The 27,324-nt window shown below is 40.3% G+C and overlaps 1 protein-coding gene across 2 annotated transcripts in view; it reads left to right on the top strand.

The window, feature by feature from the left end:
• The window catches only part of FCHO2 (FCH and mu domain containing endocytic adaptor 2), a 93,627-nt gene extending 82,624 nt beyond the window's left edge, over positions 1-11,003 (top strand). The window contains exons 22-26 of one of the 2 annotated variants that reach the window (XM_084305478.1): positions 1,025-1,157; positions 3,831-4,030; positions 6,204-6,268; positions 8,310-8,474; positions 8,714-11,003. In XM_084305478.1, coding sequence (XP_084161604.1) covers positions 1,025-1,157; positions 3,831-4,030; positions 6,204-6,268; positions 8,310-8,474; positions 8,714-8,736 — 586 coding nt within the window. In that variant the 3' untranslated portion in view covers positions 8,737-11,003. The remainder of the gene's footprint in view (positions 1-1,024; positions 1,158-3,830; positions 4,031-6,203; positions 6,269-8,309; positions 8,475-8,713) is intronic. The other variant, XM_084305479.1, reaches the window with a different exon arrangement.
• Positions 11,004-27,324: the final 16,321 nt, after the last annotated feature.

Here is a 27,324-nt window from a genome sequence, read left to right as displayed (position 1 = left end):
CGTATTTGCTGCTTTTTGACATGAAAAGTAAGTGTTCATCCATATTTTACTAAAACTGGATGCAGCATGAATTACAATACTATGTTGAGAATCAAAGTCAAAATAAATCGAACAGACTACATATAGTGTGTAAGTCACTGTTCTAGATTCAAACCATTGCAGTAATATTTACTGTGGTCCAGATGCGCATTTTTAGCTTTTGCTTTGCACACACATTCTGCAGACCTGCTTAGCAAATGGATGCAGGTCCTCACTGTAGCCACAGAGCTTCAGAGAAGCTTTTTGATTGATAAATGATTTGTATTTTGTTTCTGAATCAGTATTCTTAAAAATTTCATCCTTATTCAAAATAAACATGATGCAACCAGAACTGAAAATATTCTTGACCTGCAAAACAGCTTTTCATGTTCCAGTAGCTCCAGACCAGCATTTTGATTGTGCAGTCATGTTTGCTCTTAACTACATAGAGAGATGATATAATAAATTGCTTCATAGATTGAATGTAACTATAAGTACCTAAAAGGCAATTCTTTATAATAATTTGAAAATTTTTTTAATGGAAAAAAATTAGAAAGCTTATGCTTTCTGCTGATGTGAAAGTATAGTAACACACGTATAGCAGAAATCTTAGTGTTGCTATAATATAACCAAACTTAATTATGATTTTAGGTCTAACTCCAAATTGGATACCATTCCTTTTCAATGACCCTTTGTATCCCGACCTCATGCACATCCTCATGGTACCTGATAATACTGAGTTTATTAAATATAAAATCCCAGACTAAATCTTGTGGTGTCAGTTGTCAGTGCAGAAAACTCACTGCTCCTTGAATGGAAGGAGAATTTTACTAGATACAACAAGCTGATAGTTTTCCTTAATATTAAAAAGGTATAATTGTGTGTCATAAAGCATTATAACAAACTTTTGCTTGAAGAAGGGAAAGGATCAAGTCTTAATTATTAGACATCCCAAAAAGAACGCTCAGTGTTGTATTCTCAGCCCTACCTTTCTTTTTCTTTGTAGTGATCAGTCGCAAAGTGATTCCAGTACTAGGGATTTTTGGATGAACATGCAAGCTATAACTGTCTACCTCAAGAAGTTATCAGAGCAGAACCCATCTGCATCCTATTATAATGTGGATGTTTTAAAGTATCAGGTAAACACATTTTTCCCTTTGGAATTTTTTAATGAACTCTGGCTGATGTCTAATCTACACAGAATTTATAAGAGTTGTTCTTTGCCTGATAGCATACAGATGAACGGTCACCTTGCATCCAGATCAATTCTGGATATGTCACTGTTTCCAATCCATAGGGTCTGCCCAGGCTGAGTGCATTCCTGTTATGCCTTCATGTCATTCCTTTGGATTCCCTTGGATTCATGACCTGTTTCAGCTTGCTCACACCTTACTCCAAGTGTGAAAACTTTGAACACTGTTTCTTTAGGTACTTGTTAGCAAAGTCTTAAGTTTTCCATGAATTTAGGCATTTTTCAGGTTTTTGTTTGTTTGAGTTCGTAATTCAATTGATTTGCTTTTGTAATTAATTAATTTTGGATGCTGTAGCTGATCAGGTGTAATATAAGAGAGTGAGTGATGTTCTGACCCCTCAGAAAATATGGAACAACTTCTCCTGGAAACCATTCTAGGCACACAGAGGACAAGAAGGTCATCAGGAGTAGTCAGTATGGATTCAGTAGGGGGAAGTCATGCTTCCCCTTACTTGATAGCCTTCTGTGATGAAACAGCTGGCTTAGTAGATGAGGAAAGAACAGTAGATATGGTATGCCTGGATTTCAGTAGGGCGCCGTATCCCTTAAGATCATCATGGAGGAGCTGGGGGAGCAGACAGTAAGGTGGTTCGAAAACTGGCTAACAGCCAGGCCCCGAAAGTGGTTATCTGTAGTGCAAAGTCCAGTTGGAGTATCCCAGGGGTCACTACTGGACCAGCCTTGCTTAAGATCTTCATTCATGATCTGGAGGATGGGGAAGATTTTGCTGTCAGCAAGTTTGCAGATGACACAAAGCTGGAAGGAGTGGCTGATAGGTCAAAGGTTTGTGCTGCCATTTAGAGCAGCTGGCTGAAGAAAAGGGATGACAGGAACTTCATGAAGTTCAACAGAGAAGTGCAAAATCCTGCACCTGGGAGGGAAATAACCCCAGGCACCAGGACATGCTGGAGCTACCCAGCTGAAAAGCAGTTTAAAAAAAAAAACAGGGATCTTGGTGGACACAGCTGAGCATGAGCCAGAGCGTGCCTTGCAGAAGAGAAGGCTGATGGTATCCTGGGCTGCATTTGGAGGACTGTAGCCAGCAGCTTGAGTGAGGTGATCCTTCCCTGGTGAGCTGGTGAGGCCACAGCCAGAGTCCGGTTCTGGGCTCCTCAGTATAAGAGGGACATGCACGCACTTGAGAGTCCAGCAAAGGGCCACAAAGATGGCTCAAAGAAGGGACTTGGAGGATCTCTCCTGTGACAAAAGGCTGAGACAGCTGGGATTCATTCTTCAGCCTACAGAAGATGGGGGTGGGGGAGATCTTATCAATGTCTACAAACACCTGAAGGGAGAGTGCAAAGAGGATGGAAACAGGCTCTTTTTAGTGGTGCCCAGTGACAGGACAAGAGGCAGTGGAAGCAAACTGAAAACACAGGAGGTGTCACCTGAACATTGGGAAACCCTCTTACTGTGAGGGTGACCAAGCAGTGGCATGAATTGCTCAGAGAGGCTGTGGAGTCTTCCCCCATGGAGATACTTCAAAGCTGTCTGGACATGGTCCTGGTCTTACTGACTCTTGGTGGCCCTTTTTGAGCAGGGGATTGGACCAGATGACCTCTAGAGGTCCTCTCCAACTATATCCACTCTGTGATTCTGTGGGATGTTCTCACTGTCAACTGAAGACCTTAATGGAAATATACTGAAATTACACATTTATCTGAACGGGAGAACAAGAATTTCCTAGGCCTACCAATGCAGCTATTAATACCAGTGTAGTTTTCCACATCCTCTCAGTATAGTTCAAAATATTGCCATGCTGAATCTATAAAAAGAATGTTAGATTCACAGAAGAACAGAAGAAGATTCACAGAAACCCTAAGATTGAAGGAACAGAACTGTTCTTTGGATTGCAGAAATGAGCGCTGTGGAAAGAGGAGTTGTGAGGCCTTTACCACTGGGGAAAAGTGAGGCATTGGCATGCAGTAGCCATGGCAGATGAAAATAGCCCGGAGTTGCCAAGGAAAGGCAAGATAGGGCACAGGGAAATAGAAGGTTCCTGAGGCAGATAAGGAAGGTAGTAGGGGTATGCAGCAGGGTAGCAGCATGATCTCAACCACAGGAGCAGAAGCTTCCAGCTCTCCTACACCAGGAAAACAATGCTTTTAGTATGTAAGAAGTGTTTTGCTGTCTGCCTATCCAATGACAGGTATTTCCTTTTGCTGCTTGCTGCTTGGGGAGCTGAACTGATGGGAACATACACAATTGGTAAGGATGTTTGCTCCTGGTAACTTATTTCTGTGAGTTAGAGAACAAGACTAAAACAAAACTATTCGGGCTTCAGAAAGGCAGAACAGGAGAAAGTCTCATGGGCCATAGAGAGTCTAAACCATCTTTTAAAAATAATTTATTTTAAAATTAAAAGAATGGCAATTACTGTAGGCTGCAACAATCTTTAGAATTCTGAGATTAAAGGCTCAGAGGTCGATTGTTCTTCTGATCTTTTGTCAGAACTTATAGTTATACTCATTACCATCATTCCATAATTCTGCCCAGAAGGGTAGATATTGTAATTAAGCTGCTTTCAATGTGTTTTTTTGTTTGATTGTTTTTTTTACAGGTATCTTCAAATGGCATCCAGTCCACTCCCTTGAATCTTGCAACTTACTGGAAATGTAATGCTAGCACTACTGATGTGAGAGTGGATTATAAATACAATCCAGAGTCGATGAATGTGCCTAGTATGCTGTCTAATGTACAGGTTGTAGTACCAGTAGATGGAGGAGTAACAAACATGCAGTCACTTCCACCTGCAAAATGGTAACATTCATACTTTTATTTCTATTATTTCAAGTTCATTTCATTGTATTCATTAGGGTCATAGCCTAAAACATTCTATTGGAAGAAATGGTTGAATTTTTTTTCTCTTGATAATGTACATAGGACATTTTCTTGTCCAAAATAGACCAAGAACAGCCAATTTGTACAGACTAAAATGAGACTATATTCAGCCATTCCAATGGTATAATAATACAGGTCTTCATGAAATTTCTAATGTTTTCTTTTGGTCAAATAGACAGCATAGTTATTCTTAATAACATGATTTGCAACCAGAATCTCTTAATGGTTAAAAAAACATTATATAAATACATAATTTATATACTACAACTTCCACTCCTTGTTCCATAACATTAGTGTCACACTCAGGTTCCACATACGTCAGTATATTTGTATCCTCTGATCATTGTTCCTTGCAACATACAGATTTATCCTTCTTGATTATTTTAATTTAAAAGTTAGCGTTTGGTTTAAATTGTTTTAAAAGATAACTCACTAGATGGAAGAGTACTTTATAAGCCGTGCAGCATTGCCTCTCAATTCGAGAGTTGTCACAATTATCACCTGACTCGAAGCTACCTGCCACCACCTCCTAAGCCTGCAGGCCATTTACAGCAGCACTTGAAAGTGAGACATAAGCCTCAGATAAGTGGTAGGAAAAGGCAGAGAAGTACATCCATGAGTGAAAGGTGACCAAAATTCAACCACTGCACCTGTGGTTTGGTAACATTAAATTACTCCCCCAGGTGTAATTTAATTCCAGGTTGTTTACTTCCGAGGGGGTCAAGAGTGTCTTTATAACTGAGGAAAACATGAAGATTAAGAGAGAAAAGAATGCTAAACTTTGTTAACCTTCCTATAAAGCAAGGTTCAGAAGAAGAATAAGCTTGATATATTTATCATACAGGTTTTGATGTTTCAGGAGGCAATCCTCTTAAATGTGTTGATTGGACAATGTGATAATACAGAATCATTTTAAGTGGAAAAAAATCTACCAAGACTGAATCTTTCTAGATTTTCTATTTCTAGGGATCAAAACTTGTAATCAGATCATCTTAAGCTTTTTCTACTGGAGCAGATTCAGTATCCTGCCTGCACAACATGATCAGTTTCTCCCAGTCCATGTTTCTTCCACAAAACCCTTTCATAGTGAAAACTAAGTAAAAACAGGAACATCTCTAGTGCTAGCTAGGAAGATTCAACACTTAGTGACAGTTTCACAGCAGATTCATCAGAGTAAGGGGCTCAATCCCAGCTATTCTGCCTTTCAACTAAGAAACCACCCAAAGCTAGAATTTTAAGCTTTGCAAGTTGATAAAAAATAAATACAGTTGTAGTGTTTGTCATACTACATTTTTGGTCTACTGGGTTGGGTAGTGGCCCGTTGTGCTTTTTTATTTTTATTTTTATTTTTAATAACAGTTTTTTAATTCTGTCTCTGGCAAATGACTGGTATCATCTGTGCTGCTTATGTGAACATTTCATTCCTGCTATGCCAATGTCAAAGACAATTTCATACCCGTCAGCATTTCATGCCACTCACAGCTTTGTGTTGTTGATTTTCCTGTGATGAAACAGCTGCAAAGTGCTCAATATCGAAATGTCTTATCAGTTTAGAGACCCCAGTTTTTGGTGCCTTTTTCTTTTCTGTCCCTGTATATAATCAGAAGTTAAACTGTGTGTCATAAACTTAAACCACATGCCACTTTTGCCAGCTATAGTTTTATTAGAATGGAAATGGAATAAAATTTACACAGCCAAGAGTCTCACAAAGGAGAGAGCAATCAGCATTGTTCCCATTCATACTATCACCATCAAGCGTAAAAACTCATCTTTAAAACCATTTCCAGTGTATTTGGCCTGTCTTTGCCCTTCGAAGACAAATATTTTTGAGTTGTCAACCTAGGCATAGGACAGTGTAAACTGTATAAAGAGGTCATGTACACATGAGCTCTGCTGCAAACTCAGGTGCAGTGCATTTGTTTGCTTTGTATAGTTTTCCACAAACTTATACAAAATAATCAAGCATTTTCATAAACATCCATTTAGAGATGTAGTTTTTATGTGCATAGTCTTTTAAAGTACTAGTGTAAACTTACAGAAATAATTATCTAAAAATTGATGCTTGTAACTAACCTGTAACTTTCTCTTACAGGAATGCAGACCAGATGAAAGCTTGTTGGAAAATATCTAGCATTTCAGAGAAGTCTGAGAATGGAGGCAAGTTGATTTTTTTTTGTTTTGTTTTCTTCTACAGAAAAATGGTGACAATAAAAATGTTATCGTTTTAGCCTCTGCACCCTTATGCATGTATACACTTCATCTCATGCTGTATCCTGTTTACCAGTGGCTGGGAGGGCAGCATGAGAAGCTGAAAAGGCCTTGACTTAGCATAAGCACTGCTCAGCAACAACTGAAATATCTACATGTTAACAGCATTATTCTCATCCTAAATTCAAAACACAGCATCATATGAGCTGCTAGGAGCAAAATTAACTCTATCCCATCTGAAACCAGCACAAGTAATTTAATCTTAAAAGGAAAAATATCGAACCCCCTTAAAAGCAGTTACCAGCTCTGAAATAGAGTTTAGATTTAGTAAGGAAATTATTACATAAATGCTATTTGAAAATGAGCAATTATTTGAAGAAAAAGGATCTCTCACTCTCTTATGTTTTGCCACACATTGACAGTTGAGATACAGTAGCAAGAGGTAAGTGGAAGAACTGAAAAAAAAAAAATTAAAAAAATGCTGTGCTGAAACAGGCTCAACTCTAGATGATTCCTGACCATCATTTTGAGGGTCTTTATTTTTGCGTACAGCTCTGAGAAAAAAAAAAGACTGTGCACATCTGCTCAGAGTGGTAGGTTATGTGGCATTTTGTGAGGTGTCAGTAGGTATCCTCCACACAGCTGCCTTTCCCTTAAGTCCAATTGATGTCACAGTCCTTGAAGACTTTGTAGTTGCAATATTTTTTCTGAATTAGAAAAGTAGGGGCAAAAGGGAAGCACCTCATCCACAAAGCGTCTATGTAAAAAATGGCCTTGTGGCCCTTGGAAGAGCCTCTAGTCCTGTTAAGAATTTAGTGAAGAGCATTATGAAAGCATAGATTTTCCTGTAAATATGTCTGATTTCATATAGGAACTATAAGCCTGGAAAGGGAAGCCCTCTTCAATTGGTGTAAAGGCTGCAAAGTTGTGGTGGTCATTTGAACAAAATCTGAGGGACGTTGATCTGACAGAGGTTGTTGCTGTAGTCCGGTGTACTTTACCGTTCACCAACCTCACAGTTCTTTGCCATTCGTCTTCCATTTTGATTATGTAGGGATAGCCTTCTCTTTTCTTTTTTTTTCCTAAACTATATTTTCTTTTAAAAGAAAAAAAAAGCCATACTAAAACATGAATGCAGCCAGATGAAAAACTACTGCACACCTGCAGAGTGACATAAAATGGACTGCTAGTGATGCAGATCACATCTTGTTTGTGTCCAGTAGACTTCTGCATATCCCACTGGTTCTGTTATATTCCCTTGTCTTCCCACCATCTTTGTTTCCCTTTCTCTTGAATGCAAATACTTAATACTCACAATCCAGTGTTTAAGAGGAAGTAATACTATGCCAGGCTTACACTTACAGAAACAATAGAAGTTACAGAAAGACTTCATATTAGGGCGAATGCCTTGAAGTCTCTTTATTGTGGTGCACAGGGTGGTAAAATGTGCTTTTTGTACAATCCAACACATTAGATGAGTGGTGAATCACAGAGGTAAAACACAACTGACTTTCAAAGCTCTTGAATATGAGAATCCATTTACCCAAACTATGACATACATAATAAAGAAATGGAGTGGACTTTATGGCATATTCATCAAGTTACTAGCTCTCCTCATCAATTAGCTATTCCTATTGACTAGGAATAGCAAGTTGTTTTAAGCAAGTAAAGGGACTTGACTTTTACTATTCCATTATTTATTATTTAAATCTCATTATTTTCCCGCTAGACAGTGCAAGAACAAGAAAATGTTAAAGAACTAGAAAAAGGGAGCAGTAGCATGTTTTTTTTAATGCCTTGCACTAGCTACAGAGGTGTATTTAAAATAATTTTGAACTACTGCTATTTTATAATGGCACTGAAGTGAGCTTCACCAATGTCTATGAAAAATCAACTAAAGGTTTTTGGGAAATGTATTTAATTAGATCTTGTCTATGTTAGAAGAACGAGATATTTTTTTTTCCTCTTGGTACATTACTGTTTTTTATAGGTTCTGGATCCCTCAGGGCAAAATTTGAACTTTCAGAAGGACCCAGTAAACCAGCAACACTTGCAGTGCAATTCATAAGTGAAGGAAGCACCCTTTCAGGAGTAGATGTAGAGCTAGTAGGCACTGGCTATCGGCTTTCCCTACTTAAGAAGAGATTTGCCACTGGTAAGATGTTGAAATGGTTATGTATTGAAATTAATATATTATGTGTATTCTGTAGTGCTAAATTATGGATTATGAAACTGTTAAACAACTGATGCATAATTGTGTTTCCTTAAAACACGTCTGAAAGTTGTTTCGCATTTCTTTTGTTTTTCCATAGTCAGTTAAACTGCTCACAGGAAAATACTGACAAAATCTGTTTTACCTACTGAATGCAAAAAAAAACTACCTTTATTTTTCAGGACGGTATATGGCAGACTGCTGATGAACCTGTGAAAGTCATTGGATCAAAGGAGTGCAAGAAGCTCACTCTGCCCCCTCTACTTCTCAAACACTATTTTAACAAGCATTAATTTTTTTTAAATGTTGACCTACTTTGAGGCTGAACTACAGAACAGAAAATGCACTTTTGAAAGTCATTTTGCAAACTTTTTATTACTTTAATAGCACTGAAGTTAACTTCAACACTGTCTGTAAATGATCAACTGCAATATTGGGGAAAATTTGTTAAAATTTTAGTAAATTTATATAGAAGTCAAAATGGTAATCAATAGTTGTAATGAAAGTATGAAATTGTATGTTATACGGTAAGCATTAAACCTTAAAACGTAGGAGAGCAAGTAAGAAATATTTGAGCTTTCCATAAGTAATATCAGATTCTTTAATTGCCAGTTTTTAAAGAAAACAAAGGCAAACTCATGTAGTTTTTCCATCCACTCATGCCATAAAACCATTTGAGTTAGAGGTGTATAAAAATGTAACTTGATTCCCATGTATCATATATTATTAACATCTAAGTTGTTTTATATAGGTGTTTGTTCGTTTTTTTCCGAAGTGCAATGTGTTATAAAATTGCAAAAGACAGAAGAGATTTACTTCTGCAGTTAGTAAATTTTATGGGCGTTGTGATTGTTTGAATTAATGCTGTAGATTTAATTTATTTTTATATGAATTGCATAACATTTGTGCCTTTAAAAGAAACCTGTGCCTATCCAGTTTGTTATTCATGTGCCTCACTTCCTTTTTCAAAGTTTGGCCCTTCATAAAGAAAGCATACTGTTTTTATAATACATACGACTTTATAAAAATTCCTTTGACTGGGATTTAAAAGGGAGATCTGCAAAAACTGGAGATTGTTTTAAAAGAGGTTTAAAATACTGGATTACTTCCTTATGGGGTAATTGCAATACATGCAGCCATAGTAGAGGGAGATGCATCATGCAGGACATTGAAACTTCGATACAGAAACTTTAATGTCACCAAAGATGAGAATCCTGAAAAATCACTGAAGATTATAACAGCACACAGACAGCATTTCCCTACACTTTGATTGCATGTCTTTGGAATTTAAGTGCTTTTGGAATTGTGTGAAGTGAATGTAAACATAATACCTTGGGAGGAATAGCATTTCAGAAGGGTATTTTATGGCAGCAGGATGACAAGTACTGCCCTTTTTATTAGCTTAAATTTTGTCTGTAACCACCAATTTTAATATTTGTCATCTACTCTTTCTTATACAGCCTAAGCACAGGGAAGTGACACATTAGTAACATTTTTAAAGTAAATTTCTAATTTAGAAAATATTTTATGTGTTTTTATTATCAAGTGTTTTTTTCAATACAGAAATCAAAAGTATTGGAGCAAAATAATTTAATAACGTGCAAGTGGGGATTTTATATGACCATTCACAATACCAGTATCTATTTTAAATTGTATATTAAAACAATAAAACTTGCTAGAACTAATTCATGCAGAACCGGTAATAAATTGGACTGCTGAAGCTTTACAGTAAATTAATCTTTGCAGAGGCTACATAAATTCTAAGGTATACTATACACTTTTGCAGATGAGATTTCCATTGTTAGCATTATGGGGATACTGTACTTTAGACCTGATTGGAAGAGTATATCTGGCTTCTAATTTGATGATCTTACTGAATGATGAATTTCTAACTCACATAAAATGGTACAGTCAATTTACTGGAATCTTAATTGTAATCTGCTTTGCAATCAAATGCTCTTTAACATTAATATGTTTTATTAGTGAAAACCCAAAACTGTATAGCTGTTTTTAATCAACTGTTACTTTCAATTCTAAGTTAAATGAAGTAGTTATGTTTCAGCACTTTTAAACTAGTCTTCATTCAGGTGATTATACATACATTTGCATTGGGTGCAGGTTACAATTTTGAAGCCATACAAGTTTATGTAGACTTTTTGTAAAGAAATTCAAAAACAATGTAAAAAATACATGTAGCTGTCTGATGAAAAAAAAAAAAAAAAAAAAGAAAAAAAGTAGCAAGCTGGTTCTTGCTTGTGTATACAGCAATATCCTTTGTAGCTGCCTCCTAAAAAAAATAATTTGTAAACACAACTCTAAAGGATCTGAATTTTTATGAATTGTTACTACGTCAGACTGTAAATTAGAGCATACAAGTTTATCTTGCAAAAATTGTAAATACTTCTGATTTTTCATAAAATGTAAGTTTAAAAAATGTTGCACCCATAATAAACATGTAATATATAATTTAAATACTGATTTATATTGCTTATACTTTTGCACTCAAAGCCAGAGAGGTACAATACGATAATAGAACAAAAATACGCCTGTATTACAAGTTTGTGAAGTGTTAGTTGATTTGCAAGTAATAAGTAGTAGAGATAATATATGATCTATTTTCTGTACTTTAAAACAACACAAAAAAGATGGAAAGATGATTTCTGCAGAGTTATATCTTTACTAAACTGGAATGCTTGGGAAGATGTCTACAATGTCTTCTGCCTTTACTAAATTGATGTACTTAACTAATTAAGGTCAGACAAAACTGCAGATACGTTTGTCAGAAAGATCTTGACTTTGTAGAGATGAGTTAGCTTGTAGCTGCTGTCTCTAAATAGTGCCATAAAATGCTGTACGTTCCCTAACTTCCTTAATAGGCATATATTTTGTTGAGTGCACAGGAAAAAAGTCCATGGCGAGGCTAAAGGAATTCTTTCTGACTTACGTTTCCCCACTCGTAACAGCAGGCAATTCAAGTACTACTTCCACAGTCTGAGAATAGATAACCCCTCAAAGCTTCAAGCACAGAAACAAAGGTTGAAGCTGAACAAATGTATGCTTGTCTGTTTCTTCCCCACTAGTCCCACAGTCTGTGTAGTTTAATAAGTAATGATTTATTGAATTGACTTTCTCAGCTGGCTGGATATCATTTCAGTAAGTACCATTCTTGTCATGCTGGCAAGTAGTAGTCCAAGGGTAGGGTTTGATTGCTATCTTCTGCTGCAAGGCAGGAATGAAGAATGCAAGTGCCCTTTGGCCACTGCCCTGTGGCCAGACCAAGTGGTCCGTCTAGCCCAGGACTCTTGTCTTCAGCAAAGGCAAAAGAATGGACTGTGGCAAGGAGAGCTCATAAGCCTTTTCCTTGCTACTCACCCAGCATCCTCAGTTATTGGTTAGGGATGTGAAACGGTTCAGCTCTGCTCAGTCCTTCCAGCAGTCATTTAGCCCAAAGTGCCGGAGATCACTGCTCTGGCACTTCTGTTAACATTTGACTTGTTATTGTAAGCCAGTGCCCCAGGTACTGCTCACAGCTCCTACAAACTGGATTTATACTGCTCAAGCTGGTTTGTCATTATCTAAGTGTATTATCAGGTAGTTTTTCAGGGATAATCATTTACCCCTACCACTGCCAAATAATATTTAGGTAGTGCATTTGAAGCAGATGAATTATTTGATTATCAACTAGAACAGCATGGAAGTTACAAGTGTGGTGGTTTTTGCCATCCAACTAGCCAGGAAGGTCTTGCATCATGCCAAAAAGCATTACATTTCAAGCCTTGCATGTTTGAGAAGCTTAAGATAGGCATCTTAATATCTCCATACCTTTTGTTTTCTTGGAATTGCTAGATAATTGGTTTCCATTTCAGTTGCCATGAAAGGGCAAGTTTACTTTAGAGCAAGCAAGAAAAAAAAAAAAAACAAAAAAAAAAAAAAACAGAAATTCCTGTAAGGATGGAGTAAGCTAAAAACAGTCCAAGGTACTAAAGCAGCAAATAGCATACTTAATGTGTAGTGCCCTTGATTGGACTGATTACTAGGCCTCTTAATTGAAAACCTGATTTTTATCTTCAGCTGTGCATATTATTACACTACCACATACTCCTTCTCAACGCTGTGTGACCTCTGTGTTTACTGATGTGTTGATTTTTAAGTTCTTCCTTAGTTAACTCAATACCAATAGATATCATCCAGCCTGTAAAGAATAATCTTAGAAACAAGAGGCAATTCCTGAATTACTTATTAAGAATTTAATATTCAAATGGTGCATTTCCTATATTTGCTTTCACTTCAGTTTGAATCCATTATATCTCTCTTAATTTGGGATGACTGTTTCAATTACTATAACCTAAGGAATCATTTTGTTTGCCATTGTCTCAGATGTATTTCTTGCTAAAAGCCTTGTTATGTGACTTGGCATTTTTTTATTCTTAGAACTCAGATATTTAAAACACAACAACAACAACAACAACAAAAAACAGGATAATAATCATGTCATAAATTACACCAACTTCACAATTATGGTAACAGTTCAGCTCTTCCTCTTAGCATCGCCTGATCTCCCTTCCTGAAGGTCTCATTTCTGCTCCAGCAAGCTATCAGTGGTTATGCATTCAGTGATGGCTCACTTCTGCTCAGTTCTTTCTTCACTGTTAAATGAAGCAGCTGATTTTTGCAATCGCTGATTCCCCCCTCCTGCTTTGCAATTAGATACAACCTTTATATAGTATCCATAGCCTCCACTGCCTTCCTTTCCCCTCCCCACTACTGTCATTGCTGGGTTATATCGATAGTCATCAATGATACAGAGTTACTAAGGCTGTCCCAGTGTTATTACTGATTAGCAAAAAATGATTAGGAAAAGTCACCGTTTGCCACAGGTTGAACAGAAGCCTTCCAAAAATGTCTTGTTTCTTAAACGTGTGACTCTAACCTCAACACTAGTTTTTAAACAAAAAACGTGCTGAATTTTACCCTTAAGGAATCATTCCCAACAAAGATTCACCACACCTCCTATTCAAGTCATCAGAAAGATGAATGTGTGCCTGTACCAAGACATTGCAGGAGCAGCATCCAAAAGTTCACCATTTCCACTATTCAAGAAGTTTGCCAGCCATTATTTCAGCATCTGGGTCTAATTTTTAGATCTTGCTCATGCGTCCAGCAATATCCGTTGTCAGTTTTGTCCTCTTCACTGAAGCTGTGAAGTATGCACATTAATTTATGGTGCCCCAAACGGGAGATTGGAGCATGAAGGTCATGGAAAGGAAGAAAAATAGAACACCATTTGACGTAGCCATCAGAATCATATGCTATACCTCATCTTAAGCTGCCTGGCTGGATGGCACAAGCACGTAGTTCTGACAACCAAGTCACCATTATTCATGTTTGTTATTTATAATCAATCCAAACTAATATTACGGGCAGGTAGTACTTTAAAAGGTCAACTTTTAGATTTTACTGATCCTTATAAAGCAGCAGTCCCATGATTGAAAGGTCTAGAGTAATTAACAACTAAACTGGCTTAGACTACAGCTTCACGATGGGCCAGTTCAATGTCCTGGCAGTGCCAAAAGACGGACACCACACTTGTCCACTTCACCAGTGGCATGCATCGTATTGGCCTGTGAGCCAGCTTAAATCACCAACCAGACATAATTCAAATGCAGGAGAGGGAAATAAAGAAGAGAGGGAGATTGTTGATACGTTATCCAGCTGAACCAGCCAGCAGCACGGTCTGGCCAACACCGCACACGGGCATTTCCCCACCCAAAAGCAGAGAAGGGGCAGGGAGCGAGATCTCCCCTTTCAGCTGCAACGCATTGTAAGCCTGGCTCTGCTGCTCACTGAGCCACAGCCAGAGAGGGGAACTGAAGCAGCTAGCTCAGATGGCAGAATAGGAGACTTTTCTTGATAGTGTCTGTAAAACCGGGAGTTATAAACTGAGAGGTTGATAAGAAAAGCAAATAAACACAGGGGGTAGGGAAGTCCATGTAGGTAGTTTAACTGAGGGCAATGGAAAGGAGTTTGTTCTGAAAAACAACAAAGATCCTTTAATTTCCACTGTGTTACTGGACCCTTTCTAAATTGAAATACCAGAATCAATAATAACAAAAAACAGTTTAAAAAAAATGTTTAATAATTATTTTGTACATTTCTTAAATGACACCTAGGCTATGTAGTCACATGGTGAAAATACCTTGCAATCCAGCAGTACCTAAGAGAATATTAAAAAATCATCAAGCTACATTTTTTTAAACCTGCAGATCAGATAAATGACATCCAAGAATTTAGGAAGCTGGATAAGCCACACTATGAACGATTAATTTTCCCTTCAGTGAGCCTTTAAATGGTTGGAAAGTATTAGAAGATTATAAGAAAGCTAACACTGCATCAGTACAAAAAAAAAAAAATAAAGTCTAAATAATTGTAATGTAGAATTCAGTAAGAAAATTAAAATATAATTAATTAGTATTGGTAATGGATGTACCAAATAAAGGTCTTAAAATAATTCAGGATTAGGTTAAAAATCTGAATCATAAGGCTGATAGGGTCAAAAGAAGAAAAAAAAAATATATAAGATACTGATTTCATAGCACACAACGTTTTTGTTTATACCTACAACAATACAAGCACACAATAGATTAAAAACTGAGCCTTAAGGTGTAACAAAAAAAAGAAATCAAGTGCATTTCTGATGGATTCCTGCAAACTTCATAATGCTCAACATTTTTCTGATTACCTGAAGTTTTAAAAAAATAAAGGTTTGCAGATGACAAAAGGTACAAAAGATAAACCAGATCTCATTCATGTGCAAATAGTTTGGACCACTTTGACATCACACACAATAGGTGTGAGGAGGCTTTAGGATCAATTAAATAAGGACAAAATGTTCTCTTGCTTTCAGATAACTAAGGACTTTTCTAAACTGTTTTTAAAAGGCACCCAGTGCCACAACTTCTGACTATAAACCTGCAAATCTTCACAGAATCACAAAAGAACTGAGGCTGGAAAGGAACCCCAGAAATCATCAAGCCATTTCACCTGCTCAAAGCATGGGCAAAGACCTGAGTTCTTACCTACTTAATGAACTCCATTGAGATAAAAATGTCATTCTTAACAACAAAAACATCCATCAAAGACTGTTTTGTGGAAACCATCATTCCACCATCTACCAGTGCAACCTCCTCCAGGCTATATTGGCTTTCCATTAGCTTCCATTAGTTTATTGAGCATATATTTAGCTGCTACTCCTGTCTTACTCGTTCACCCCTTTTCTTTGTGCGTACCTGATTGAAGCTCCATTCTCAACAGTTTCCTTGTGTTTTTCTTCTAAAGAAGAAGCCAATTGCCTGGAGAAGCCTTGGTTTCACTCTCTTGACCTCAGTGGAATAGTGCGGTACATTTTTCACGTCTATGAAATGGAATTTCTGGCATCTTTTACTTCAGCTGGAATGACTGCAAAAAAGACACAGGCTTCTGTGACAGATCTGCCTATATGAAGAGTTTTGGAGACAAAGTTAACTTCAGAGTGACCAGAAGTTCCTGCAAAAAAATAATTCCTCAGTTTCACTTAGTCCAAACTACCCCGCCTACATCCTTTCCTAAATCTCATTCATCCACAGCAGAAGCAACACTCTCTACCCTACCTATTAACATGCTTAGATTTTTTTTTTTTTTAATTTTGACTGAATGCAATTATGTTGCTTCCTTTTCCAAGAATCTTACTACAGTCTTCACTCATCTTCTCCCAGTGCGTTAGTGTCTGTCTCATACCCTATGAAGCTCTCATGGAAGATGAAGCTTTCTGATGTAACACCAGCCTATATTATGGGATGAAAGCGAAACATTTTTATCCCTTAAATTATAGCTCTATCCACAAAATAGACCTAAACTCTATACACTGCACTGTAGCTAGGTACAGTGCAGAGAAGACACAAATGTTGGTAGAAGCAATCTCCTTGTCACTTTTTTCATATGCTTCTGCAATCTTTATCCAGATAACACAAGTATTATCAAAAACTGCCTGCTTGGAGTCATTCATGGTATAAAACTGTATACTATATCTCAGAATAAGGGTACAATCACTATCAAGAAATACTTCCTTGTGGCACATATCCCAACCATCTCCATTTCTCTCCACCTCAACGCGTTCAGAAATTACCTCTGATACCATTCAGAAATTGCCTCTGGCCAGAAGCTTCCTGAATAAACAAGAGAAATCTGAGTCTGAGAAATGCCAAGTGCCTGTGGTGCTGCAAAGCCATTTAAATCACTTGACACATGGGGAGACACGTAGTTCACAGGTACCATTAGAGTTATAAAAAAACCTTTCAGCATCAGTACCTGGATATGTGCATGCAAAGTCATACACTTGCCATGCTCAGAAGAATCGGTAATCCACCTTTCTTCTTTGATTATGATGTCCAAAATATAGGAGAACAAATCTTTAGACTGTACAGAAGTAAAATTTCAGCATCTATATCAAAATAATTAGTTAAAGCATGTGAAACATTACCAATAAAATAAAATAAAACACTTCAGGCAAGAATCCTCAGCTAAATAAATAAATAAATAAACAAATAAATAAGCTTCATTGATAGTCAGGTAAAGGTTTTGGCCATGGTTAAGTTAACTTTCCCTGGTTTTTGTTTTGTTTTGCTTTATTACATTAGAGATGATCTTAACATAATTTCATTCGACTTACTTTAAAGCCAATATGAAGAATATTAAAAAAGCCATGGGACTTGCAAAATGAGTGAAACAGGGCACTAATGGTGTGAGTCTATTTCAGAATATCAAAGCCTGAGGAGTGAACTCGTTACAGTTTACATGAACATAAGTAGAAAGACAGAACTCCACGTACGGCAACACCACTCTAAGAGAAAGGTGAACTGAACCTGTATATGGCTAACACGGCTATATGCTGTATTTTTTGGCTACTTGAAGCACCATTAAACACTACCAGAGATATGCTTTACATGAAAGTGTGTCCAGTGTGAAGAAGTTTACAGCCTGGTTTCATCAGCAGGCAAGTTGAACTTTATGTAACTGTTTTTATTTGTCCTCAAGAAAACAGCTGATCTGGCACAGCGGAACTCAATGAAATCTGGATTTCCCTACAATAGTCCTCCTCTCTGAATACTAAGTAGGTTTGTTATAATGAAATTTTTGTTGTTTGAGAGCAACCTTCCTACACGTAATCAGCGGTAACTTAACCATGTGGTTGGTTCATAAAGCAGCAAACTCCACACGGTATCCTCTGCTCTCAAGAGCTTCATAAGCACTAACTAATGCCTGCTCTGATTCAGTCTTTACTGCCAAGGCCAGCCCTGAGGAATCCCAGACCCTTGGGACACAGGAGAAAGTCTGGAGAAAGGCAGACTTTCTCTTGGCTGGGGAGGATCGGGTTAGAGACCATTTAGGCAAACATCATATTCACAAACCCATGGGCCCAGATGGGACGCACTCACAAGCACTGAGGGAACTGGCAGATGTTATCGGTACGCCACTACCCAACAGCTTTGAAAGGTTGTGGAGAACAGGGGTGATGCCAGAGGTCTGAAAGAAAGCCGATGTCACGCCAGCCTTCAAAAAGGGCAAGAAGGAGGACTCAGGGAACTACAGGCCACTCACCCTGCCTCCATCCCTGGACAGGTGATGGAACAGCTCATCCTGGAGGTCTTCTCTAATCATGTGGAGGAAAAGGTGATGAGGAGCAGTCAGCGTGCATTCCCCAAGGGCAAATCATGCTTAACCCATCTGAGAGCCTTCTGTGATGGAATGACTGGCTGGGTAGATGAGGGGAGAGCAATGGCTGTTGTCCGCCTTGACTTCAGCAAGGCTTTTGACACTGTCTCCCACAACATCGTGACAGGTAAGCTCAGGAATCGTGTGTTAGGAGAGTGGGCAGTGAGGTGCATTGAGAACTGCCTGGATGGCAGAGCTCAGAGGGCTGTGATCAGCAGCGCAGTCTGGCTGGAGGCCTGTAGCTAGTGGTGTCCCTGGGGGGGTCAGTACTGGGTCCAGAACTGTTCAATTTACTCATCAGTGGCCTGGATGAAGGCACTGAGTGAGCCCTCAGCATGTTTGGTGATGACACAAAACTGTGAGGTGTGGTACACCGGAGGGCTGTGCCTGGGTGTACCTTCTGCAAGTCCCATTCAGAGAGACCTGGACAGGCCAGAGAGCTTGCAGTGACTTGCCTCCAATATATTGTCCATGTTCCACTTAAAGGCACCTCTCTGGAATAGTCAGGAGTTGGAGTAAAGTTTGTTTAAAAGTTTGTTTAAAAGATGAGCAAGAAGACAGTGTTTTCCCTCGAATCACACTCCTATGCTATTCTCCTGGCAGCATCTAAATCTAAATGTTACCATCAGCAGGTACCTAAATGGCACCTCACTTCAACTCTGGGTCTGCCCAGAGTTGGGCAGGGGAACACAATTTCAAAAGCAACACCAATCTGATACTTCCCCCAACCACAGTCCAGCATGGGCCAGTTTAATTGTTTCAAGTTCCCAGTTTAGATCCTGGCTGAATCCCACAGACTAGGGACTCCCACATCCATCCTAAATGTCCCAGCCACTGAGCTGCTACACATAGGAAGAGAAGAGATCCACAGCAGCATCAGAGCCTCAGCTGTCACTCCAGCACCAGAGGAGCTTGTGACTCCCACAGAAAGGCTGGGAGGAGCAAGAGGGGAGAAGTAGGAAGGGAGGCACCCCAAGTGGAATGAAGATTCCCACCTGTGTCAGGTTAAAAACGTATTGATTCAAGAATACAGATCCATCTTTGTATCCCACTGTGTTTTCTACCATTCTCCAGGCTTCAGTGCAGGCAGGCGGGCAGCCAGTCGGGGTGTAGGTGTCTGCAGCCAACACCTGCGCCGAGAGGTGCAGCACGTAGCAGCAGGCACGGGGCTGACCTTCATTTCCTCATCCCAGTGCCGTGACTCTTCAGTGCCACAGGTCAGGGGTTGCCTGCACCGCCAGCTGAAGGACCTGCCACACCCTTCTCTTAAAATCCGACTCAGGCACGATAGGCAAACACGACAAATTAAGATGCAGACGTGAGATACTGGGCTACCTCTACAGGCCAAAACAAAGTTACATGGTTTTTGGTAGGGTGACCGTGTAACCTTTAATTAAATGACCTCTGCTCTCTAAATGTCTTCATTTACAAACAAAAAATTGAGCTGAACTGCCACATTCACACACTTCTCAGAGGAACAGAGGGAAGGGTGGGAAGGAAGATTTATGGAGAGGCAGTGACAGCCAAATCAAGAGCACTACTGGCTTGCCCAGGCCCTGAAGAAAGCAGCCTTGTTGGTATTTTGTTGGGACTTTTCCAGTTTCTCCTGCAGGAGGGGCATTCACAGGTGAATAGGGTGCGTTGCATGAGCAGAAGGCAGCAGCAGTTGGGAGAAGGGTGTCAATGTCTAGTTCACTCCCACACTTCCAGTGCTGCCAGCATGCTGCACTTTTCTGCAACTCTTTTGTAACCATCTGCCAAACAACTGCAAAAGAACAACTATTTCAGGGTTAATTAAGTTTGGTCCAAAAGCTTACTGGCTGTTGGCACTGATGCTTTTGTCCTCAGCCTATAAATTGACAATTCTAATAAAACAAGCATCTTTATATCCTTGTGTTTCTAAGTATAGCTCTTTTGAGTCTACCAGAACTTAAATAAACCAAAACACACAGTCCTCAGCTATTCAGCTGAGCTTCAGAGTAACTGTGCATGCTGAGTGCTTGCTGTGAACTGGTTGTACAGAACTCAATGGGAGCTGGAGAACTGGGTTTCCCTTGGCTTCTGTGCCATCATTTCGTTTGGTCCACACTGTCACAGTAAGCAAGTTATAATGTATAAAGTACAATTTGCTGCACATTACCTCCATGTGTTCTTCAATAGCTCTTGTTTCAAAGCATACCAGTTAAAGGTCGGATTTCACTGAGACAAGGCAAGTAGCACCAGCCTTGATTCAAGGATTTTGTATGGTTTCAGAAAAACAACTGAAAAACTTCCAAGCGTGGAGTGAATTATAAACACAGGATGTTTCTCTAGTGGGTGCATTCTCATCAAGCCAGATTAGAATAGCCCGGGCTCTTCCACTGTGCTTTCGGATACCTAAATATTTTCTGGAGAGTGTATTTAGTGTTTTGAATTGAAGCACGATCTCAGCACATCGTGTATTTTGCATGTATAATCTCAAAAGAGAAAAGATTACTCCAACAGCTGTGATTCTTGTGACCAGTCTCATATCACTCATAACAAATTAACTTCTCTTCTGCATTGTAAACTTATAGAAGACAAAATATGCTTAACTTTCCTTACAGTACTTGTCTTCATTTCTAGAGACCCTCCTCATTAGGCAACCGAAATCACGCAAATGACTTTGTCATTTATGTGTGTTAATTTAAAAAATAAAAATAAAAAAGGTGTGTGTGTAGCAAGTTAGTAATTTTAGTTTGTATTTCATTAGATTACTGCTTTAGTAGTTGCTTCCACCACAACAGCCTTGACTAATTCCCAACCAATACAATGTGAACAACTCTATTTCCCAGCTCACTATCCCAAAACGGTAAATCTGCCTTTCTGGTGCCTTCACAAGTGCTCCTGACTGCAGGCCTGGAAATTGTGTCAAAAGCTAAACACCCTGGTAGTTCTGGGTTTCCTGTCACACTCCAGCTGCGAATGCACTATAGCTTTCCATAGCCCTAGGACTACTTTCTATGTCAGTCCAAAATACTTTATTTTCTCCATTAGCGTCAACTTTTATAACCACTGTCTTACAACCATGTCCAGATTTATACAAACAACTCTCTCTGTACTTTCTGGTATGGGGAAAATCAGCTTACCTCCACTTTTGCCAAATATTACCACTTGGTATCCAGAAATAAAATATGCATAACTTATAGTTAAACAGAGTGACTGTCTTCCTTTTTTTTTAAAAAAAAAAAAATCATTTTTTTTAAATTAAAGAAAATAATTTAATAAATCTGAAATTCCTAATATGTGTTGGCACAAGTATTTACTTAACAGGAAAAGGGAGAGATTTTATAAAACAACAGTGATCCTCTCAGTTAAGGATACCAGACAACTGAAGAAAGTTCAGCCTGACAAGACAGTACAGAAATAAGCATCACATAATATATTATTATTACTATTATTAAAGCTCTGTATTGGACAACAATAGAACTAGAATCAGATAATAGAAAACTGTCACATAAACATAATTAATCTCCTCGTGTCAGTGTTGCCACACATCATAAAACAGTCTGACTGTGCATTTTGATGCTCCTTCTCTTTTTTTCAAGACTTCAGCTTCAGCTTGTGTTTGTAACAAATGATGCTCATCTTCTTTTGTTTTCTTCAAGCCATTTTCCCCTTCTTTCTCCTTTACTGAAATACTTCACTCTTCACTGAATACAGAAATAATTACTTCCTCGTCTCTCCTTACTGTGGGATCCTTCACAACAGTGTCTCAGTTTTCACAACTGATACTTGCCTTCCAGTTGGTGGCAGCTGAGTTGGGACATAAAAACAGAAACAACAGAGGGTCAATAACATCCAGAAACCTATAACTCTAGAAAACTTGAACCCATCCTTCTCTCTCACACCCTACATGTAACATATTAGTCATACTTAGTAAGTCCCCGGTCTTTAACTTTTCACTCTTAGTTTTCCCTATTTTTAACCCAAACCCAGATCCCCTCCAAAAACATACATATCTCCCTTTCTCTCAGTGTTGTTATCTAGCAAAACTATCTCCCAGCAAACAAGACTTTAACCAATCCCTTTCCCTCCTGCTGTCTATTTCCCGTGCATCGTTCCACCTTTCACTCTTCCTCTCACTTTGACTCACTTTTTGACCAAGCTTCCCTTGCACCTCACTAGCTGCCAGTCTGGGCCTAACCAGTGGAGCAGCTTTAGTCCCGTGGTCATTCAGGTCCAACCACAGCTACATGCACTTGCAAGTGGCACATCCCCACCTTATTCCCTTAGCCCCTTGTCCTCTTGCACAGCTACTCCCACTTTTCTTTGCCTTTCCACCTGAGCCTGCTGTTCACTGTTGTGCTCTCACGTCTGCTGCCAAAGCCACCTTTCTCCTTCACGCTGCCTGCGCCTAGGAAGCTGGAGAGAAAGCATCTCCTCACGTCCATTTTCACTGCCTGGACTGACTCACCACTGAGGGAAATCTCTTACTCCTAGGCTTGGCCTATAGGTAATGCCTTGCAACTTCCCCAGAATGCAGAAGTGTGTTTTTTGTTGTTGTTTTTGTTTGTTTTGGTTTGGTTTTGTTTTTGTTTTGTGCTTGTTTGTTTTTGTTTTTTTTTTTTTTTTGTTGTTGTTGTTTTGTTTGCTTGCTTGCTTTAACTGCAGAATCTTACTGAAATGGCAGGAGGGGCAGGAAATGTGGCATCACCTTTGTGTCACCCCCAGCAACACCAGGCACATCCAGACCACGAGAAGCAAGGGGAATCCAGCCCCAAACCCAACACCTCGGGTCAAGGACACACAGAAGGCTGTGACCCAAGGGATCCTGCGATGCCAGGTGTGGCGCAACCCTCCCGGGAGCAAGACTCATCGGCCTCACCCCAAAACCACCCGAATTTCGGGTGTGCGCCAGACACGGGCCACGTACGCAGGGCTGTGAGGGGCGAGCAGCATCCCTCGCAGCCGGGCAGCAAACACAGCGGCGGGGTTTTGGGAAGCCCATCCCGGAGGGAGCCCCTCAGCCCCGGCGGTCGCCTCAGAGCCGCGGGGCGCCTGACATGGCGTCGCCCGCCCCCTCGCCCTCCTCAAGCCCCGGGGGGCTGCCGGACCCCCCTCAGGGATAGCGGGGGAGGCTCAGGGAGACCGAGGCGGGGCTCCCGGCACCGGGGAAGGCGAGGAGGAGGAGGAAGAGGAGAAGAAGGTGGAGAAGGAGGCGGTGCCGCCGCAGCCATCACCAGCAGCGCCGCCGCCGCGCCCCAGGGCGGCTGGACTCAGCCCTGCCCCGCGCCGTTGCCGCCCAGGTGCGCGGAGCCGGGCGCAGGTGCTTAAATATCGGCAGCGGCTGAACAACATAAGCTGTCTGGCTAGGTAAGGGGCGCTGGGAAGGACGGAGGGAGGGAGGGAAGGAAAGATGGAGCGAGCTGCCGGCTGTGCGCAGCACCTGCTGCGGTGCGGGGCCGTGCCGCCATGTGGGGGTCCCGCTGCCCCCTGAGAGCGGGCGGGAGGGAGGGCGCGAACATGGCGGGCAGGCGGCCCCCGCGCTGAGGGGACGGGGGGAAGGAGGGATGGGGACGGTGCCATGGGGGGGCAGCGGCGGCTCCGGCGGAGGGTGCCGGAGGAGGTCTCGTCCTCCTGCTGAGCTCCGTGGGGTGCTGCGTCACCCGGCTGTGCTGCTGTGGTCGCTGTGGGTCCGGCTGCCTTCTGCCTCTGACCCACCTGTGGGTCTGCTGCCACCTGGCTCTCGGCGCTACGCACGGGCTGCGCTCGCAGGGCATCGTCCTGCCCCTCTGAGATCCTCTCTGGCTTGGGGAAGACAGTGTGAGGTGGGGTCTTTGGTGAGATGGTGCCTTTCCTGAATGGAGTAGAGCGTAATTGCTTTGTCCATGTGTTGGCTGTGTTTTAGTGCCCAAGGGCAGCATCAAGAAACTCACACGGGAGGGCTCTGGACAGCTTGTGGAGCTTTAGGTCTTCTTGATGGTCACAAGCATCAAAGATCTGTGAGTCTCCTTGCCTGTGCCTTTTGCCAGTCAACGTCCATCAGATCTGTGTGACAGATCCTCCTAGAATTTGCCATAAGCTGCTCTGCCTTGTGTCTGAAGAAAGTCACCTCTGGTTTTAACTGTGTGCTTGGATCTCACATCTATTAATTTTCTACCTGCAATTTTGTACCGTTTGGACCATTTGTAGACCAGCTTCTATTCTAGCCATTTCTCTCTGTAGCCCGCAGGGATTGTAGCTGGCAGCTTCTTAAAGGAGTGTACATGTAGTTGTCTGGCACGGGATAGAAGCCCTGACACGTTGCCGGCTTGTAGTGAGAAGGATCCCTGCTGCACACGTGCCTGGAGACTGTCAGGATTACCCTGTTTTGTGTAACTTCCTACTGAGGGTGTTTTCCAGCACTCTTCCAGGTGCTTAGTCCTGTCCCACCTTTAACACTCAGAACTAACAGAGTGTTACCCTTCTTACATTGTGAACTGGTATAATCATTTTGTCAACTCACATTGGTAGAGTTTCTCTCTGTGACATCCACTGAATGCTTGGAGATTGTTTTGTGCAGCCTTTAAATTTTGCAGATCCTTCTTCTGGAATGTCAGATGCTATGTGAGAACAAAGTCAGGCACTAATTAGTCTGCTTATGTATGAGAGCAAATTGGTTAGATTAGCATCTGCAGAGTTGCTAGTGCTGGTAGTGTTACTGTTGCTTGATAGTAGGAGCCTGATAGTACTTTCAGTTTAATTGGCATTTGCCTGTACCTACACAAGTGATTAAAAATTGTGTTGGGGTGAGGGGGTGGTACATGGGGGGGGGAAAAAGATGGTGAACTCCAATTTACTTTAGGTTGACCAGCTGTGCGCACAGAAAGATAGTTCTGCTGACTGTCAAGAGAGCAGTTTAGGGGAGAAATTGTGTTGTGATAATTGTAGAAAATGTAATAGGTACAGAGTTGTATGTAAATGGAGAAGGGAGTTATACAAGGAGTGAGAGGCAGAGCAAGAAGAAGGAGAGAGCCCTCTGGAGTTGTGACATGGAAGTTAAACTGAGTAAAGTTTGGAGGTTTTCCCTCCAGTTAGTTTGTCCTATCAGGATTCATGGTTTTACTTGAAACCAGAAGGAAAAAACATAGAATGGCAGTGGCAACTTTTGCAGGAGGAGGTCAAAATTGGAATTAGGGGTGAAAACAGTTAAAAGCAAAACATCTGAAAGAGATGGCTTGTAAGTCCATTGAGAGCTGCAGCTGTGGGCTACAGCTAAAAGGGTTAGATATTGTAGTTTCTAAGTAATTGTATGAACTACACCTGGTGATAGAATCATTAAGTTTGGAGGAGACCTTACAAGATCAGCTGGTGCAATTATCCCCCTACCCCAATATCACCCACTAAACCATATCCCTAAGCACCAGGTCTGACCTTTCCATGAACACCCCCAGGGACAGTGACTCCACCACTTTCCTGGGCAACCCGTTCCAATGCCTGACTGAGCTTTCTGAGAAGAAATGTCTCCTCATTTCCAACCTAAATCTGTCCTGGTACAAATTGAGGCCATTCCGTCTTGTCCTAAGAGCATGGTCCTTGTGCATGAAAAGATTTGGGTGCATCTGCAAGTGAAATAGCAGAAATAAGGCCTACTCTGGGAGACATAAAACAGAGAGACAGAAGTGTTTTAATTCTTCCAGGTTTTTTTTTTTTTTTTTTCTTTTAATCCTCAGTTCCTGAATTCATATGACTGCATGAGGATATCAAATTGGGTAAGGGAGAGTAAGCATATAGCCCTGGTGTTTTCAGTAGAAATCTTAGAAAAAGTGAACTCTGAAGGGTCAGACAGAAAGCAACCTGTCCCCTTTCTGTAATCAAAATTTGGATTTTTAAATTCTTTGAGTAGTCCATAATGTGGAAGTTGTATCACACATGTTACATGCAGAAAATACAACGTTATTTCCTGTTCTGCATACCTGTCATAGGCCAGGCTTACAAGAGAATAAAGCACTATATCGTTTAAGTTAAGCTCATAACCAGACTTCCCTTACGAGCCACATTTCCAGTTCCTCCTGCCCTCATACCTAACTGTCTCTACACTGTTGAATTTTATTCCAGCGGTTTCTGACCTGTTATTTCATGTCTGCATTCAAGCTAGGGGTGAATAGGAAGTGAAAACGTCCCCTTGTCAATATGCATTTGGAGACATCTGATCTTGTGGAAGTATTTCAAACACATAGTCAATATAAGCCTTGCTTCTGTCTTAAAGTGCTTCTTGAAACACAAGAAATATGGCTTAATCTTTCATTGGGTTTGCTATTAAAATTTGATGGTAGCACAAATGAAAATTTGTCTGCCCTTGGATTTTGCAGCATAAAATCTGTGGCTTTCATCTTCAAAGCCACAACAGACTGTTCCAAATGTTCCTTCTTTTGTGGCCTGCGAGAATTAAGAAAATATGCACATGCTTCATTTCTAATGTGTGTTTTAACTTAATCTCATAACAACAAGATTAGTGGAAGAGAAACAGGCACTGTGTTGGAGCAAAGAGAACAAATCTCTGGATTTTTCTTTTCAAGGACTAAACACTTGATTTTTTTTTTTCCACTTCACATTGTTTCCTTTTGTCCTAATTTTCTTGTACTTATTTCCATATTTTCTTCCCTAGAGGGAATTGCAAAGAAAGCATTCGGACTTTTCTCTAATTATAGTGTATTGCTGTTATAATGGTTAATGTGCCTCAACAGCAAAACGTCTCAAGACAGTTGTGTCTAAAACTGAGCTTTGTGTGTTTTTGTATTTCAGAGGCCCTTTACTCAGTTTAGTACCCTTGTAGGTCAATAACTCTGAACCAGCTCAAATCAATTATGAAAATGAGGAACAATTCTAGTCATCAGGGAGCGGAGGTAATTATTAGGAAAAAAAAAGTAATTTAGGAAGGACCAGTGAAATTGAGGAAGGAGTGACCAACCTAATTATTTTCTCTGTTTGTAAATATATCCGTCAAATTGGCGTGCAATATTAGAAGTACACTTGGGTGAAGGTCTTCAGTTTGAAATCTATCAAGATTTCTTTATTTTTCTTTTCCTACCCGTACTGCCCTGCA

This window comes from Netta rufina (assembly GCF_964035555.1).
Source record: "Netta rufina genome assembly, chromosome: Z".
NCBI lineage: Eukaryota > Metazoa > Chordata > Aves > Anseriformes > Anatidae > Netta > Netta rufina.
The sequence above is the reverse complement of the archived record's forward strand: the minus strand, read 5'-3'. Positions and strand labels throughout refer to the sequence as shown.